This window comes from Orcinus orca, chromosome 2, assembly GCF_937001465.1.
Source record: "Orcinus orca chromosome 2, mOrcOrc1.1, whole genome shotgun sequence".
Classification (NCBI taxonomy): Eukaryota; Metazoa; Chordata; class Mammalia; order Artiodactyla; family Delphinidae; genus Orcinus; species Orcinus orca.
In genome coordinates this window covers 19,530,951-19,548,211 of record NC_064560.1, presented here as the reverse complement: position 1 = coordinate 19,548,211, position 17,261 = coordinate 19,530,951, and the positions used below count along the sequence as shown (strand labels likewise).

At 46.2% G+C, this 17,261-nt stretch overlaps 1 protein-coding gene across 4 annotated transcripts in view; it reads left to right on the top strand.

Annotated features, from left to right (window-relative positions):
• Nucleotides 1-17,261, top strand: part of CAMK1D (calcium/calmodulin dependent protein kinase ID) — a 418,140-nt gene that overhangs the window by 349,390 nt on the left and 51,489 nt on the right. For all 4 annotated transcript variants that reach the window (XM_049706161.1, XM_004275865.3, XM_049706159.1 and 1 more), the window contains exons 4-5: nucleotides 6,798-6,936; nucleotides 11,303-11,429. In XM_049706161.1, coding sequence (XP_049562118.1) covers nucleotides 6,798-6,936; nucleotides 11,303-11,429 — 266 coding nt within the window. The remainder of the gene's footprint in view (nucleotides 1-6,797; nucleotides 6,937-11,302; nucleotides 11,430-17,261) is intronic.

Below are 17,261 nucleotides of genomic sequence, written 5' to 3'. Positions count from 1 at the left end.
TCAGAAGTGGGTTGCCTTGGATCACAAGCAGCTTAGAATTAAGTGCGGTCCAATGCAGCCCATCCAGTCTCTGCTGCGTGGTTTCCAGAATCCTTCGTGATTTGACTCATCCTCACTGGTCACATCTTCCAGATAAGTCCGGCTTCTTTGCATATCTTGTCCGTTCCTGCGTCTCCCTCTTCTCCCTGCCTGTCATGATCTTCCTCCTAACGCCTTCCTTCAGGAATCAGCCAGCACTTTTATGCCATTCAGTGAGTGCTGTGCTAGACTGAGGACACAAAGGAAGTTCAGATACCTCCTTCAGGAACCTTCTCTAACCATGGATTTCTCCTGTCTACGACGTCCTGTGGTCAACCAGCCTGGATCACAGCCTGGCAAGTCATTAGTTGCTAGTGGTCTTGATGGTCAACTTGAACTTAATTTGTAGCTCCCCAAATAGAGACTAACTGCATGCCACGTGGTGGGCTTATAGAAGGTGCTCACTTAATGCTTCTTTCATTGATTCTATTTCCCTGAAAATTAATTCAGCAAAAACTCCTTTCATGATCGTTCAAATGACTGGACTCTGCCTGCCCACTGGACTTTTCTCCACTTGACTAAATACTGCTCCTCCTTTAAGACAGCTCCAATTCACTTTTTCCTGCCCTGTCCCCTGGCCTTCTGTGGTCTTCCAAAACACCTTCACCCCCTCTCCCTTCACCATCAGAACACCCGTACTGTGTTTTTCTTGTCTGTGTATCTTGGTCACCTGCCCCCCATACACACTGGCCTGTGTACCCCTTGGAAACAGGGACAGTGTATTTTATCACTTGATGCAAGACTATTTGATTAGGTGAATAAAAAGGCATACGATGCAAGTAAAGTAGCAAAAATGTTTTCCCCCAATAAAGCTTGAAAAAAATATAAAGAGAGTATACATTCAAAGATACAGTACACAAATATGGACAGTCTGCTTGGGCTGCCATCACAAAGTACCACGCACTAGGTGACTCGAAACAACAGAAATTATTTCCTCAGCATTCTAGAGACTGGAAGTCCAAGATCAGAGTGTGGGCATGTTTGGCTTCTCCTGGAGCCTCTCTCTGTGGCGTGCAGACAGCTGCCTTCTCACTGTGTCCTCACGGGGTCCAGCCTCTGTGTTCATCCCTGGTGTCTTCTCTCACTAGACCTGTATGACCTCATTTAACTTTAATTACCTCTTTAAAGGCCCCATCGCCAAGTACAGTCACATTCTGAGTTGTACTTTGGCTGGGGCGGGTGGGGGTGGGGGGCGGCGGTGGGCGGCTGTTAGGACTTCAACATAAAAAAATTGGGGGCTGGGGGACACAATTCAGTCCATAACACCCAGACACTGAGAAGGGAAAAGGGCCAGAATCAAAATGCAGTGGCACACAAGGGGTTACATTTCTCTGCCCCATTCCACGGAGAGGTGTGTGTTTGTGTGTTGGAAATTTCTGAACAGATTGAGGCTGGGAAGATGTTGCGAAGCTGAATTCTGAGAATAAAGGTATTTTGATTATTAAAGTGGGATTTGTTGAAGGAGGGAAATATTGAGGATAACGTTTTCATGAAACAAACCCTTAATCGTCCCAGAGTGGGTGAGAGAGTCCCCCCAGGAGCAGAGGGTGAGGGCACCAAAGACACATGAAGTCGTGAGGATCAGGGGACAGAGAGACAGCGGGTGCCCTGCATGGGAGGAAGGAAGTTCCAGGGGCTGCCAAGTCGGGACTCGATTGAGGCAAAGACTGATGGTCTTTATCTTTCTCCAGGCTGCGTGAAAAAGAAATTTCTGTCATCTGGGCCTTGGGGTTTCACAGTTGAAAACTGCTTTGTCTGCAGCCTCTCAATCACAACCTGTATGTTTCAGGACTGCTTTCCCCTTAGGATTAAATAGGGGAAATGTTCTTAGAAAACAGGCATTTTTAACCAGCCTTGCTCTGGGGCACATTAAGCCATGTGGCTGCTGTAGCCACGCCTCCCGGGTCTTGAACACTGGCGCTGCCTAATTATCTGACATTCTTGTGAATTTCGGGCCATATCTGCTGTAACACTGCTTTTTATCATCCCCAGTATCAGCACTAATACTTCTCAGACTCCTGTCTCTAATATTAATAGCACAGCACTATACTATTTGGCCTTTTTGGGAAGGAAGAAGTTTTTTTCTTTAACCCTCAGATGGTCCCTGGCTGCATCTGAAGATGAAACTCACAAAGACAGATGAATAGGAAAAAAAGCAAACAAATTTTATCGAATTTTTACATATCCACAGGAGGCTTCACAAGGGAATGAAGACCTCAAGAAGTGACCAGGGCAGGAAGCTTTTATACCTTTTAGGCAAACAATAAATTTGTGAAGAATGGACAAGACAAAGTAGTTTGTAATAAGGGTAGTAAATGGTGAAGACGTGTAACGAAGATGATAAGGGTTAGTTGAACATGGTTTACTTGCCAGTTTCACTCTGGGCTGATAAGAGTCTGTCTCCAGTGAAAGGAGAATTTATTTCCTGCCTTCAGACAGAAAAGTGGGAGCTTCTCTTACATTTACTTGCTTCTTAACTGCCTTCAGTTCAAAATAATTTTATGTCGAAGAGGCATATTTGAGGGTGACATATTCTGGTTTCCACTGGCCTTCTTCATATTTTATTAAATGTAACTCCTAGAGGAATAGATTTTTGGAGCCCATTTTTCAGCATTAGCACAAGTACCATTTTTGAATGAACGTGTGGGTGATGTAAGATATGAAACATTTTAGACTGTAATTAGCAGTAAATCTTAAAATAAGAGGAAAATATCTACCAAAATCAGATGAAGTTCAAGTGCATGTAAAAAACAACATGGTTTGCCCAGTATTAACAGTGGATGCATGGTACACTGACAAAGTTGTATATAATAGTACATTACAGAATATATTACAGTATAGAATCAAAGCTTAGTTTACTTGATCCAGCGACTCTGAAATTCTGTTTCTTGACTGTTTTTTAATTTGAAGAGATTTGCATTACTTAAAATTTTGCAAGTAAACAAATTTTATTGAGATCATTACGTCCAACTATTTGGTTTTTGCATAGTTAAGATTCACATACAGTGATAGCAGTGCAGTGTAATAGGCAAGGAAGATCAGAGACTGAGCAAACCCAAGTTCACTGCAAAGGCAGGTTATTCTAAATAAATGTCCAAGTTCAAATTGAGAGGAGTAGAGAATTTTTCAAACCATATTCCTGTCTTCTGCTCCCTTAGTCTTTGGTAGCCAGTTTCCTTCTATACAGCTACATCCCCCTAAAGCTGAACCTCTCTCCCATAGCTGCCATTAAGTAATTTTATTTATTGACCTGTTATTATGGTCCTATTCCTTTTCTCCAATCACCTGACCCCTGATCCTTCCAACTACATTCTGATGCTTTGCGTGTTTTCATTAGGGAACTCCATTTCTGAAGAGGACCTTTAAACCGCACACATTGGAAGCTTGCCGTAGAAGGATATTGACTCAAGCAAACAACCTGTCAGCTCAGCAGCCCATCACCCCAACCTTCACGTGTCCTGCCAGCCTGAAAATGAGACAGGCCCCTTGCCACAATTCTAAATTTATTTCCTTATCAGTGATTCTGGGATTCTGGTTGTTCACAAGTGATTTTGAAAATGGTTGGGTGTCTTAGCTCAGGCTCATAACAAAATACCAGCGACTGGGCAGCTTAAAGGACAGAGATGTATTTCTCACAGTTCTGGAGTCTGAGATGTCTAAGATCAAGGTGCTGGCACATTTGGTTCCTGTTAGGCCTCTGTTCCTGGCTTACAGATGGCCACCTTCTCACTAGGTCCTCACATGGCTTAGAGAAAGAAAACTCTCTGGTGTCCCTTATTCTTCTCATGGAGACACTAATTCCATCATCAGGGCCCCACCCTCATGACCTCAACCAAACCTAATTACCTCCGTAAATTCCCACCTCCAAATACCATCACACAGTTTGGGGGAGGGGGACAGTTAGAGCTTCAACATATGAATTGGGGGGCAGGGGCGCACAAACGTTCAGTCTGTAAGAATGGCCTTTTGAAATGTGTGCTTAAGGAGATTTCTGGAAAGTATAAAGTGATTTACAAACTTGAAGGTATTTTTATCAGTATTGTTACATTTTTTATTGGCAAGTTTTTTAAACTTTCACCCTGTTCCTTGGTTTCTAAGGAAATGACATTCTTTCTGAGCAATGTTCAGAAAGATAAATCCCTGGTGCAGTTTGGAATTTAAGAAGTGAAATACTAAATGTGCAGAAAATTGAGACTGTGACACTACATGTGACAGGAGTATCTTAAACTTCAACTCTGATGCTTCAATTCTTATTGCATTGCTGACCTATCACAGTGAAAATATTATTCAATGGCTATTAATACCTTATATCACATTGCAGAGAGGTGGACTTTGAGAGAATGGGAAGCAGGAAAGATCAGTTTTGAGGGAGGGAAGGGACCTGGCAAAGTGCAGGTCACAGAGTGCTAAGGGTGGGAGGTGGAGGAAGGGGTGAGCTTTATTTATTTGTTTGTTTGTTTATTTATTTGGCTGTGCTGGGTCTTAGTTGTGGTATGCAGGATCTAGTTCTCTGACCAGGGATCGTACCAGGGATTGCTCCTGCATTGGGAATGCGGAGTCGGAGTCGTAACTGTTAGACCACCAGGGAAGTCCCAGGGGTGAGCATTGTTGCTCGAGGGCTTCCAGCACCTTGCAGAGGATGTGAGTAGCAGGCAGTGCAGCGGTAAGAAAGCACTGGAACACTAGTAAGTGGTACCATTATTGAAGGTGGGCTGATGTAGGGAATGAGGAGGGGCACAATCAAGACAGGGTTTTCCTCCGGTGCAGCTAATGCCACCTTGATTGGCACCAGCTGCACAGGGTGGCTGGCACCTAATGGGCGCCCAGTACACGTGGAATGAATGATTGAATAAATGATTCAGTGAAGTGAATGCCTCCAAGTGAATGCACGCAGGTTCTCCCTACCCCTGGCAACTGTGCATCTCCTGTAATACATCCTCAAGCTCTGCAAAGTTCTTCCATTGAAATCATTGGAAGAAGCTTCCAGAAAAATGAAGAGTGGCGAGAACTTGATGTGAGTTGCTGAGAGGGAATGTCTTGGGATCTGGGCTTACCTAAGGATGGTTAATGTAGACAACATGGTCATCAGGATGTAGTTGCTCCCCTGTTTGTACTTCTTTTCACCCTTTGAATTGCTTTTTATTTCTCCTGAGCGTCCTTCTTCTTTTATCTAGATTGCTCAGTTTGCTTTGGAAATGAGACATTATGCAAGCGCAGTATGGCTTGGAATGATTATATGTAATGGGAAAGACTCTAATACATAGGCCTTTTATAGCTGCAATTGTGTTTTATTAGTTTTTTTGAAAAGAACATTTCAGTGGCTCAGTTACTGAACATTAATTGCGTTGACTTGAAGAAAATGAATCATAGCTTTGTGTGTTAGTGTATGTGTGTGTGTTACTCCTGGGGCCTGTCTTTTAAAGATGTAAAAGTTGTTTGTGAAACTTTTATGATCTTAATATTTCACATACACCTTTTCATTTTGTTTTTGGAAAATTTTTTTCACTTTTATTAAAATAGTGCTGATATATCCCTTGAAGCTAATTTCAAGGAATGGCTTAATTATTTGCACAAAGCATTGTTTTTCTTAGAGAAGTCTGTACTCCAAGAATTTGAAGGCAAAGGTATCAGTTGAATTGTTTCTATTCAGGATTTAACAGTTCTGTTACTTTGTTCAACTCAGAGCAACATCAAATCTCAGACCTGAAAGGGTCTCTGTCCACCAAGGCTTTTTAAAAAACCTTTAGCAAGCTAGGTCCCCTTTTGATAAATACAAAAAAAAAATGGTAATGCAATCTGAAATTCAAAGAAATTGAAATGAAATATTCTCAACAAAAACCAAAGTAAAACAATAATGGAGTGTCATTCTTCTATCTCTTTTTGTAAATCACAAGTGGCTTTAAGGCTCTGACGCCTCTCAGGGAGTGGTTGACTAGATTAACTACCTCATTTTACAGATTAAAAGACTGAGGTGCAAAGATTCCAGGAGTGCCCATCCTCTCAGCATCTTAGGAGCAGAACTGGGTCAAGAACCCGGACGTCCTGTTGGCTGCTTCCTGCTTTGCCCACAGCACCCCTCCCACCGCCCAAACCTTTAAGGCTATACTCGCATGCAAAGGAGGCATCTTATCCAGTGTCATCGCCCTATAACTGATGATGCTGATATTCTGAAAGGTTATCCTGAGTTAATGCTGTCCCAGCAGGATGGAGGCAAAGGCCAAGAGAAACTTCTCAGGCCTGGCCAGTCCATGGATCCTGGTTGATTTTTATTTACTTTATTTCATCCTGGACCATCTGTACCATCATGACATAGAAACACTGCCCTGATATAGCTTCTGGGGAATAAGGGGGCAACATTTAAATCTGAAAATTGATTTTTTTTTTTTTTTTTTTGCGTTACGCGGGCCTCTCACTGTTGTGGCCTCTCCCGTTGCGGAGCACAGGCTCCGGACGCTCAGGCTCAGCGGCCATGGCTGACGGGCCCAGCCGCTCCGCGGCACGTGGGATCTTCCCGGACCGGGGCACGAACCCGCATCCCCTGCATCGGCAGGCAGACTCTCAACCACTGTGCCACCAGGGAAGCCCTGGATTAATTTTTGAAATAAAGTCTGGGTCTTTCACCATATTGAAAGGTCTTATTGGTAGTTTTCACTGAAAAATTTAACACGTCTTTTTTAACTTATACTGATTGGTTCTCTCTCTTTTTTTTTTTCTAACAGTGTATCTGGTGGAGAGCTGTTTGACCGGATAGTGGAGAAGGGATTTTACACAGAGAAAGATGCCAGCACTCTGATCCGCCAGGTTTTGGATGCTGTCTACTATCTCCATAGAATGGGCATTGTCCACAGGGACCTCAAGGTGAGGCTGTCGCTTAGCAACACCCTCCAGTTGCTTTCCAACCCACAATGCACCTGTCGGAGCAGATTGGCTCCAGAGGAGGGATGAGGTTGCCTTGATGTAGATACGGTGGGCTTTGTGTACTGTTAGTCATCAGGGTCTTTGGGACCCAGAGGTAGCTTGAAAGATGATGAAGGTCAACGGGGCTGGCCATTGTTTGGGACATTTAATAACCACTGTACAGCGAAAGGGCCATGGGGAGGTAGGTTGTGTATTGCTTCAAACTTATCTAAACGGTAATTTTGTTCAAGACCTGGATGCCGTGAAGATTGCCCAGTGCAGTTCTCCAGCCTTTTCCCAATTCCAGCCCTGTTTCAGTGCAACCCACCATATGAAAGAAAGGGAGCAGTAGATAGAGGGTGTGAGGTGAGGGAGAAAGGAAATAAAAGGTTATCCAGAAAGATGGGTTAAATGACATACAGTTACAGCCTTCTCCCAATGTCCTGTCGGTTCCATTCTTATCTTTTCCCTATGAGGTTTTGAAATACCCTTCACCAGTAGCATTGAAGGATCTGGGCCTTGGTCACCTTGGCCCAAGGGTCTCTGTGGATGCCGAAGGGTAGGTATCATAGTACCAAGGGTAGGTATCGAACATATCAATTTGAGGAATAGGAAAAAATCTGCGCTGTTGACCCGAGGCTATAAAGTGGCTTCATTCTACAGCAGTTATAGGTCCAGCCCCCAGAACTCGTGGCACCAGTCAAGATAGACATCTCACCCCAGCACACATACTCACCACTCCTATCAGAAACACAGGGATTATATTGTGCTGAAGCCATGCTATACACAACTACGGGCAATCTAAATCAATTTAGGGAATAAATGGTAAACGTGTGTTAAAACAGAATGTTAACATCCGGCCGTCATCTGGTGCTGGCTGTCAAGGTATAAAATGGTGTGGCTTTGCCTTTCATAGGAATTCACTGTGAAGTTTTTGCTTTTCTCCATGTTAATCACTTTCCATTGACTAGGGCAGTGGCTCCCAAATGTTAGCCTACATCAGAACTGTCTGGATGGCTTGTAAAAACAGATTGCTGGCTCTACCCCAGAGGTTCTGATCCTGCAGGTCTGCATCAGGGCCCGGGAACTTGCATTTCTAAGGGGTTTACAGATGATGTTGATGTTGGCCTGGGAACCACACTTGGAGAACTGCTGGACGAGGGTATTTGAGGACGTTGATGGACTTCTTACAGCCTTTGCTAGCCTCCTGATGGGTGAAATGGGCTGTGAGCACAAGTAGTTCATCTTCAGGACTTGCAGGTCCTTCAGAGGGCCAGGTAAGGGCTAGGTAAGGTGACCTGGCGCCTCTGTACCAGGCAGCCGTGCCTTCTCTGCTCTCTTGTGCCCTCACGAAATGCCGGTTCTGTGCTTCCAGGCCACAGCAGGCAGCTAGCTCTTCCTGAACAAGTTAGTTTAGTGACCATAGAGATGTGATGTGGTGTACTTACTAGAAATCATTTCTAAGCAGGTAAGCCACTTCCTAGATGGGCAATGTTTATTTCCCCCTTAGAAAATGGTAAGGAAGGCTTTATTCAAGACCCCTGCACGAGGGGCATTGCATTAGGGGAGAGAATTGGGCTCCACTGCACATGTGGCAAGGACACATGGGGAGGTATAGCCGTTGAGCAGAGTGAGGGGTCATGGACGGATTGGCTTTATGGGAGATCATGTTTTTTACACACAGGTAACACTTTTGGAGAAGTACATGCAGCTCCCAGCCTGTAGAACTTTAAGATCACCAGGCTTGTAATTGTGGATAGAATGTTACCATTTTAGGACCTTTCTGTGGTCTCTTTTCAGAGGCACAAAGAAGTCTGATCTATGTGGAGGAAGTTGGGGTTCAGGAATTAAATTTTCATAAACCTCTAAGAAAACTAAACTCTGTGATAGAGGCCAGAGCAATAGAGAACATGATTGGGTTCATGTAAGATTAGAGCACAATTTGAGATGCTGCCCTACCCCCACAGGTGGCTATACCTCTTTCTCCCTTCAGAAAGGTATTCTTGTGTCTTCTTGCCCCAGAAGCTGCTAACGATGATCAGTTGTCTTTTTTTCAAAACAGGCGAAACGTCCCCTGTTGCCTCCTCCCGTTAGGCACTGTTGCCTCCTCCCGTTAGGCACTGTTGCCCTTTGGAGCTGGGTCATGCTTTGCTGTGCGAGGCTGCCCTGTGCATGTTCAGTAGCGTCCCTGGTCTCTACCCACTAGATACCTGTACCAGTCCTGAAGTTTTGACCACCAAAAAATGTCTCTAGGCATTGCCGAATGTCTCCTGGGGGGCGAAATTGTCCCCAGTTGAGAACACTGGATCAGGAGTATGACTATAGGTAACATGAACTTTACAGGAAGTGTTGATTCAGATCTTTTAGAAGATTGTTATGTGAACAAGCGTTGGAATTGACATCCCAAGTCAAGTATTGGCCACAAATTGTCTTGCGAAGATGCCGTAAAATACAGAAAAATCATTTTTCGGTGAGTCCTGGGCCTCATAGGATCCCAGGAAGCATCGTAAGATCGCCTCCCTCCTCCTGCCCCTCCACCCCTCACAGCCCTCCTACTGCCTAGTGGGGGCCTCCACCCACATCATCCCTGAGCCCATCTTCCCTCCCACTTTTTCCCTGTTCACCCCTCCCCGCAAGTAAAGCCCTGCTGTGCTTACTAAGTCTGGAGGTAAGTAGAAGTATTGACCTAAGCTGAGAATGACCAGTCCACTGAACCCTCCTTGACGATTGCCCTTCAGAAGAGCAGCTCATTGATCCAAATGCGTCTCCTGTAGGAGGAAGGTATCAGGAGAGATTTGGGGCTCTTAGGCCGTCTCCTGCCTGGATGCAGCCTTGTCTAGGAGCATGAGATCCTTGACTTTACAGCTGTAGAAGTACTGGGACAGGAAGTTATAAAATCAGAAACTTTAAAAAAAAAATTCTCTTTGCACCCATGATTGGATTCTTACTGTTCATCAAAGGCGAATCCCTAAACATTCAGAGAAGCCATGAGCCACGTGCACTGTTTGGTTAGATTATTTCCCTCTGCTTTCTAAGTGTTGTTGTTTCTACTATTGATTGGCTCATTTTATTCTAGTTTAAAAGGAATTGAAAGCATCCTCAAGCATACATTGGATTTTCTTCTAATTTTATGCTTCATCCACAGGGTTAAAGTCACTGTGAATGATGTATCATGTTATTTTGAGTGAAGGGTAGTATTTTTTTCCTTGGGGTTCAGTTAAAGAAAAAAATGGTTCTGACACATGTTAAAATGGTAAGGAAGGCTTTATTCAAGACTCCTGCAAGAGGGGCATTGCATTAGGGGAGAGAATTGGGCTGCACATGTGGCAAGGACACATGGGGATGTATAGCCGTTGAGCAGAGTGAGGGGTCATGGATGGAAAATTACTGTGAGAGACAGCAAGGGTGGGGGGATGCTTGCTCAACATCTCCCTCCGTCTCCATAAGCCCCGCCCCCATTTTTTGCCAGAAACAACCAGATTCCCCAATTTTCCACAAGATGTCATACAAACGAAACTTTGCTGTCTCCTGGTTTACCCCAGGATTGCCATCCGTAAGCCCCTCCCATGTAGACACCATGGAGGTGCCACTGATGTATACAGACTTAGAGTGGAAACGGGAGCTGTAATCGGACCTTTGCTGCATGTCGTGCATTACTGCTGCCTGAGCTCTGACATTTCATTTTACAGTCAGGGAAGCAAACGAGGAACCATCTTGACCCGTCTTCTACAGAAACAGAGCTTTTAAGGACACATGGCTAGAAAGCTCTAGATCTTCCGCCTCCGATTCATTCCGTGATGACCTCCCCCTGTTTCCCAGGGAGCGGAGCGCTCGGATATCAGCTGGCCCAGGAAAGGGGGAAGTGCAGTGCATGTGCCCAAGCTATGGACACGGGACGTCCCTTAGGGCGGGGAGAGAGACCCTTAGGTTGGAGACAGGTTGCTGACAAGGGTCAGAAAAAAGAAACCGAATAGCACCTGCAAAGACAGTTTTCTTTCTGGGAATCTCTGTGCCCCTAACCCAAGAAATGAATTGACAAATCTGAGAGACATCTGCTTTCTAGTTGCCTCAATATATGGTTCATGGTTCTTAAGTAGAGAAAATACTAATAAGGGAAAGGGGCTCACATTTATTGAAAATCCGTAAATGCCCAATACTATATAAGGCACCCTGCATTGTTTTCACTAAACACTGCTTTTCTTAAGGCATTTACTGTGTCTAAAGGTCAAGTCTGTTCTTCCATTGTCATTAAGTTTTGGTGGTTTGGTGAGGCTCCCACAAGTAACCCAGCTTTTAAAACAGATTTTTTTTTTACATTTCTTTTTAGCCTGAGAACCTATTGTACTACAGTCAGGATGAAGAGTCCAAAATCATGATCAGTGACTTTGGATTGTCCAAAATGGAGGGCAAAGGAGACGTGATGTCCACAGCCTGTGGGACCCCAGGCTATGTCGGTAAGGACTGCGCGTGTGTGTTTTCCCACTTGTCAACCTGATCGCTTGTCTTAAGCATTCGAGCCTGGCACGTGATCACAGCTGCCTTCGTTTCCCTTGAGGGAGGAATAAAAAGATTGAGAGACACTGGGATGAGTTTGAAGGGAAGTGATTTCCCCTGAAACCTTTTAATAATTGGGTGGAAATCCCGTTTGATTTGGGCGTGGGCCTGTGTGGAGGCCAGGAATCGATTTGGGTGAATTCCCAGGTTCTAAGACCAGAAATATGTCATGTGTATCTATGTTTTTAAATGATTTACAGTGACATGTGGGATGACAATAAGGTGCAAACACACATAAAACAAAATGTTGAGATAGAAACACGTAGAAAGAAAATATTGATAGGAGGAATCTGGTTCAGACCTTGACCAAGTCACTCTCTTTAATTAGCCAATCCTGATCTGTCCTGGAGAAGCCAAGAATTAAAGTTTTTTCTAAAATCAGAACCCCAGAGATCCTTTGTCCCTGACACTCAGAATGCAGAAAATGCTATGGCAGATCTGAGCACATACTGAGACTCAACTTCCATCTTCTGGGGGCCCAGAGAAAGGCCATCAGAACTGTGTACGAAGTTATCGAGGCTTCCATTTGCATGACTGTGTAAGTACTTGCTATGTACCAGATGCTGTTCTAGGCACTGGGGTGAAGACAGTGAATGAGACGGAACACCTGCCCTTGTGGAGCTGACCTTTCAGTTGGGAGAGACAGGCAGAAAAGAAACAGGGGAACAGGGGCATTTCAGATCTTACATGCTATGAAGAAGACAAAACGGGAGTGTATGATAGAATGACAGGTGTGAAGAGGGGTTGGGACAGTTAAGGGGACAGGAGGAGACTCAGGCATTAGCCTTCATGACGAGAAGCAGCCCCAACCAGGGGAAAGTCAGGGGACAGAGTTCCAGGTGGAGGCATCAGCTTGTGCTAGGGAGAGAGTGAGTACAAGCTAGGAAGGTCTAAGAGCAGGAAGAACTGAGACTGGAAAAGACTTTGAGAAAATGGAGACCAAAGCTGAATTCTCATCATACAGACCATGATGGCTTTTCTTAATGAGAACAGTAAGCCTGCCCTGAAGGAGAGGAGGTGATGTTATATGACCAATGGTATTCCTGTTTGTTTGGGGATACAACCACGTGACCTTCCCAGGCAGGCTGAGGGAAGCAGGCCTCAGCTAAATGGGTCTGGGGCCCAGAGCATGGTCAGAAACTTCGAAAGACCTCAGAGGCAATTCAGGGCCCTCCAAGTGCTTGCATGATAATGGGCATTAAGTCATCACTGTTAATGTCACAGCTGTTGCACTTTTAAAGGAACTCAGGAGAAAAGAACAGACTTGAGGGGAATAGAGACTAAAATGAGGGGAAGGGAAGGAAGCCACAGATTTAGGAGGAGATCAAGATGGTATAAATGTGGGAGGGGAGGAAAAGATGTGGTCAGTACCTGTTAGCGCTTGACTGTCACAGTACCCAGGAATTTTGTCCCTGGGTTGTGTGTATGCACTAGATATAGAAGGGGAGATGGTTCTGATCGTGTCTGCGAAGCCAGCACATCTGATGGAGATGCATGGCAGGGTGAGCAGTCCCCGTTCTAGGAGAGAAAAGTCATGGTTTCGGGAAGAGCTTGGACTCCATCAGGAGGACTTGGACCAGCAGCTGTGGTGTGAGATGCACGTGTAGACACGTGTGTGCCCTGAGGGGGGGGCCGTGGGTGGAAATGTGAGCGTGTGCGGTGTGTGTGTGATGTGTGTGTGTGTGGAATTTCTCCAGTTCAGTCCAAGCCACCAGGCAAGCGGCAAATAAAAATGAATGAGACAAGCTTATTCTCATTTCTCTTAAAAGACAGGGAGGAAAAAAGCCGGTTCCAACCGTGGTGAGTCATAGGCATCAGAAAATGGACAGGCCTATGAGGTCATGGGGTCCCGTCTCCCGGCTGGAATGGCTTTGCTCTGCTCCGCAGGGGCTGCTGCCCAGGCCACGCCAGGCGAGGAAGCTGCGGATGCTGTAGCCGCCCAGCTGCTGCTTCAGGACGTGGGCTCTGACAGAGAATGTGCATATTTACATAGGCATCGTACTGTTCTCGTATTTGGCTCTGATGTTGGAAAGCTCCAGCACTTTCTAAATGGATTTTCGCTTTTTTCCATTTTGACAGAGCTTGTGGAATGGCAGTTTCTCTGGGTTTCTAAGTGGCTGCCATCCTAGTGGTCTGGTTGTGTTTAGATGTCAGTCGCTGATGAGTCTGGGAACCGGGACTGGGGTTTGGATGTGGCCTTTGCTCTTTTACCCTAAATGGTGGCAAGTGGAGCCGTCGGGTAATTCTGTTGTCAGATACAGAGTTTTCCTGGAGTGAAGAGCGGGAAAGGAGGACTATGGGAATATGGCAATTCTGTTTGTTCACATTTATTGAGCACCAAGATTCTTGGGGGACCTTTTAGAGTAAGAAAGGGGCAACACTGGGGAGCTTGTGTCTACGTAGACATGCCTTGGGCAGTGAGCAGCTGAGCTTAGGCTGTTTCTCCCCAACAGTCTGCATGGCAAGCTCCTATTCGACCATTAAAGCCCAGCTTACGTGACCCTTTTTTTGTTTTTATTTTAAATTTATTTATTTGTTTTTATTTTTGGCTGTGTTGGGTCTTCGTTGCTGTGCACAGTCTTTCTCTAGTTACGGCGAGCAGGGGCTACTCTTCATTGTGGGGCGCGGGCTTCTCATTGTCGTGGCTTCTCTTGTCGCACAGCATGGGCTCTAGGCGCGTGGGCTTCCGTAGTTGTGGCACGAGGGCTCAGTAGTTGTGGCTTGTGGGCTCTAGAACGCAGGCTCAGTAGTTGTGGCGCACGGGCTTAGCTGCTCCGCGGCATGTGGGATCTTCCCGGACCAGGGCTCGAACCCATGTGCCCTGCATTGGCAGGCAGATTCTTAACCACTGCACCACCAGGGAAGCCCTACACGACCCTCTTTTGACTGCTTTCCCAACATCCATCCTCTCCTTTGTCATCCTGGTTATTTTCCTTTTCTTACCACATTTCATCAGCTTCCATATTTATCCGTGTCTCTCCCCCTCTCCACTAGAGCAGGGGCTCTGGCTTACTCATCTTTGCACAGATGCTTGTTGAATTCAATAAAAACCTAAGCTTCGTAAACATGAGCGATTTTTTATTTCTCTGCTCCCCTTCTCTTCATTCAGCATGTGTTTATTGAATTCCTGTTAAGTGTCATGCACAGGAGTTTGGTGTTAGGAATACAAATACAAATTAGATAGAGTCTCTGACCTCAAAATGTTCACAGTATTGTGAGAGAGAGGGCTAACAGGTAAATTGAATAATGTGCTACATTATGCCTCATTCAAGAATTATTTATTTAGTGCCTACCTTCTGTGCTAGGCACTGGGGATGCATCAGTAGAAAGAAAAAACAACAGATAAAAATCCTCAACCTCGTGGTACTTACATCTGAGTGAGAGGGAAACGGGCTATAAGCAAACAGCTAAATATATTAATTAGCATCTTAGATGGACATGCGTGCTATGCAGAAAAATAAGGCAGGAAAGACAATAGGAAGTGTGTGTGTGTCTGTGTCTGTGTATGTGTGTGTAGGGGGGTTGTCATTTTAACTACACTGATCAAGACAGCCCTCAGTAAGAAGGTGACAGTGGGGTAAAGATATGATTGCAGTGAAGGAGCCAGCCATGCCGTTATTGGGAGGAAGAGCATTCCAAGGATGGTTCAAAGGCCCTGGGGCAGGAGTGTGGGTGGAGCAACAGGAGCAGGGTGAGAAAGGAGGAAGTCAGAGAAGCAGAGGGCAGGGCATGTGCAGACCAGGACTTAGAAGTCGCTGTCACGACCACGGGTGGCTGGAAGTCGCTGGAGGGATCTGAGGTAACGGGTGACATGATCCAACTTTCACCAAGATCCCTGTGGGGGACAGGCTGGGATAAGGAGAGGTGGCAGGGGGGACAGGGCCAGGGTGGAAGGAAGGAGACCAGCTAGAAGGCTCTGGAGTCGTCCAGGCGAGAAATGGTCGGGGCTGGGTCAGGTTGGCAGAGTGGAAGTGATGAGATGCTGTGGGATTCCGAATGTGATGTGCAGGTGATGTCATCAAGATTTTCTGAAAACCCAGAAGTAGGGTTTGAAAGAGAGAGACATCAAGGGTAATTCCAAGGGTTTTGGCCTGAGTCCTTGGAAGGGTGCAGTTGCCTTTAATTAAGATGTGGGGGGAGAACGTTGCAGAAGTATCACCAGGGGTTCAGGTTTGGATTTGATAACATCTGTGAGGTCCGGAAGGCAGCTAGAATAGGAGTCAGGTCTTGAGGGGAGACTCTTGTTTTGCACAGCAGTTCTGTCCTATAAAGTCACTGTGAGCACTGAACGGGCAGACCCTGAGCCCCACTCCCAGGGGAAATACAGGGCTGGGTTCCTGCGGGTCTCTAGTCCCAGCACTGTCATCAGCTGGTCGATACTTGACCTTGTTATGTGTGTATCTCTGTCCAGTGTCACTTTATTTAATATTGTTGCTGATTCATTACCGTTGAGCTTAGGCTGACAACACTGTAACTCACGCCTAAGTGAAGCTTATCGGACATGTGTTTTCTCTGTAAGGCGCAGCCTTCTTGTGTTTGGGAGCACTGGACAGCACCTCGGCACTGACACCTGGGGGCCGTTTTTTTTTTTTTTTTTGCAGTACGCGGGCCTCTCACTGTTGTGGCCTCTCCCATTGCGGAGCACAGGCTCCGGACGCGCAGGCTCAGCGGCCATGGCTCACGGGCCCAGCCGCTCCGCGGCACGTGGGATCCTCCCGGGCCGGGCCACAGACCCGTGTCCCCTGCATCGGCAGGCGGACTCTCCACCACTGCGCCACCAGGGAAGCCCTGGGGGCCGTTTTTAATAGTGAAATCAACAGAATGCACAAAAGTGTGGGAAAATGTGGCACTAACTGGACCATAAAGACTATAGTTCTTATCACTGTGAGAGACAAAACAAGAGGGCAGAGCATTGCGGTGTTCGCCCTCAGCTGGGAGCGAGCACTCGGGTGACTCCCTGCCCACTCTGGGCAGGTCTACAAACGACCGCAAAAGCATCCCAAGTATTGATTTGGGGGCTGCAAATGAATTTTAGCGAGTAGGCAGATCTCAAATGTGGATCCTTGAGCTGTGGGGATGGACGGTATTTGGGAACTGATAGCCTCTGGTGCATTTTATTTGTTTTTTTTTTGTTGTTTGGGGTTTTTTGTTTTTGTTTTGTTTGGCCTCACCACGCGGCATGGGGGATCTTAGTTCCCCGACCAGGGTTATCGAACCCGTGCCCCCTGCAGTGGAAGCGCAGAGTCCTAATCACTGGACCTCCAGGGAAGTCCCCTCTGATGCATTGTAAAGCCATGAACCTGGATGGAATCATCAAGTGGGGGGCGGGTGTAGATGGAGGAGAGGAAAGGTCCCAGGGCTGAGTCCCGGGGACTCAGAGGGACAGAGAAGGGACAGTGAGTGACGTAGGAAGAGAACCAGGGGGGGTGTGTGACATCTGGACAGCACTTCAAGGAGGATAAAGTGCCTTGTGTCAGCTGTGGCTACGAAGTCAGGTAAGATAAAGACTGAGTGGGGACCACTGGCTTGGGGAACCTTAAATTATAGATTAATCGAACAACTAATTATTTCTGTGGGAGCCTGGTAGTCAGAGTAATGCTGCAGGGAAGATGAAACAGGTCTTCATCAGAGGACCCCAGTGTGCTCTCAGCCTGGGGCTGGACACAGCCCCGTCCACCTGCCCACTCCCCCCGCCCCAGCAGTCTGATGGGGACACTATTTGGGACCTTGGA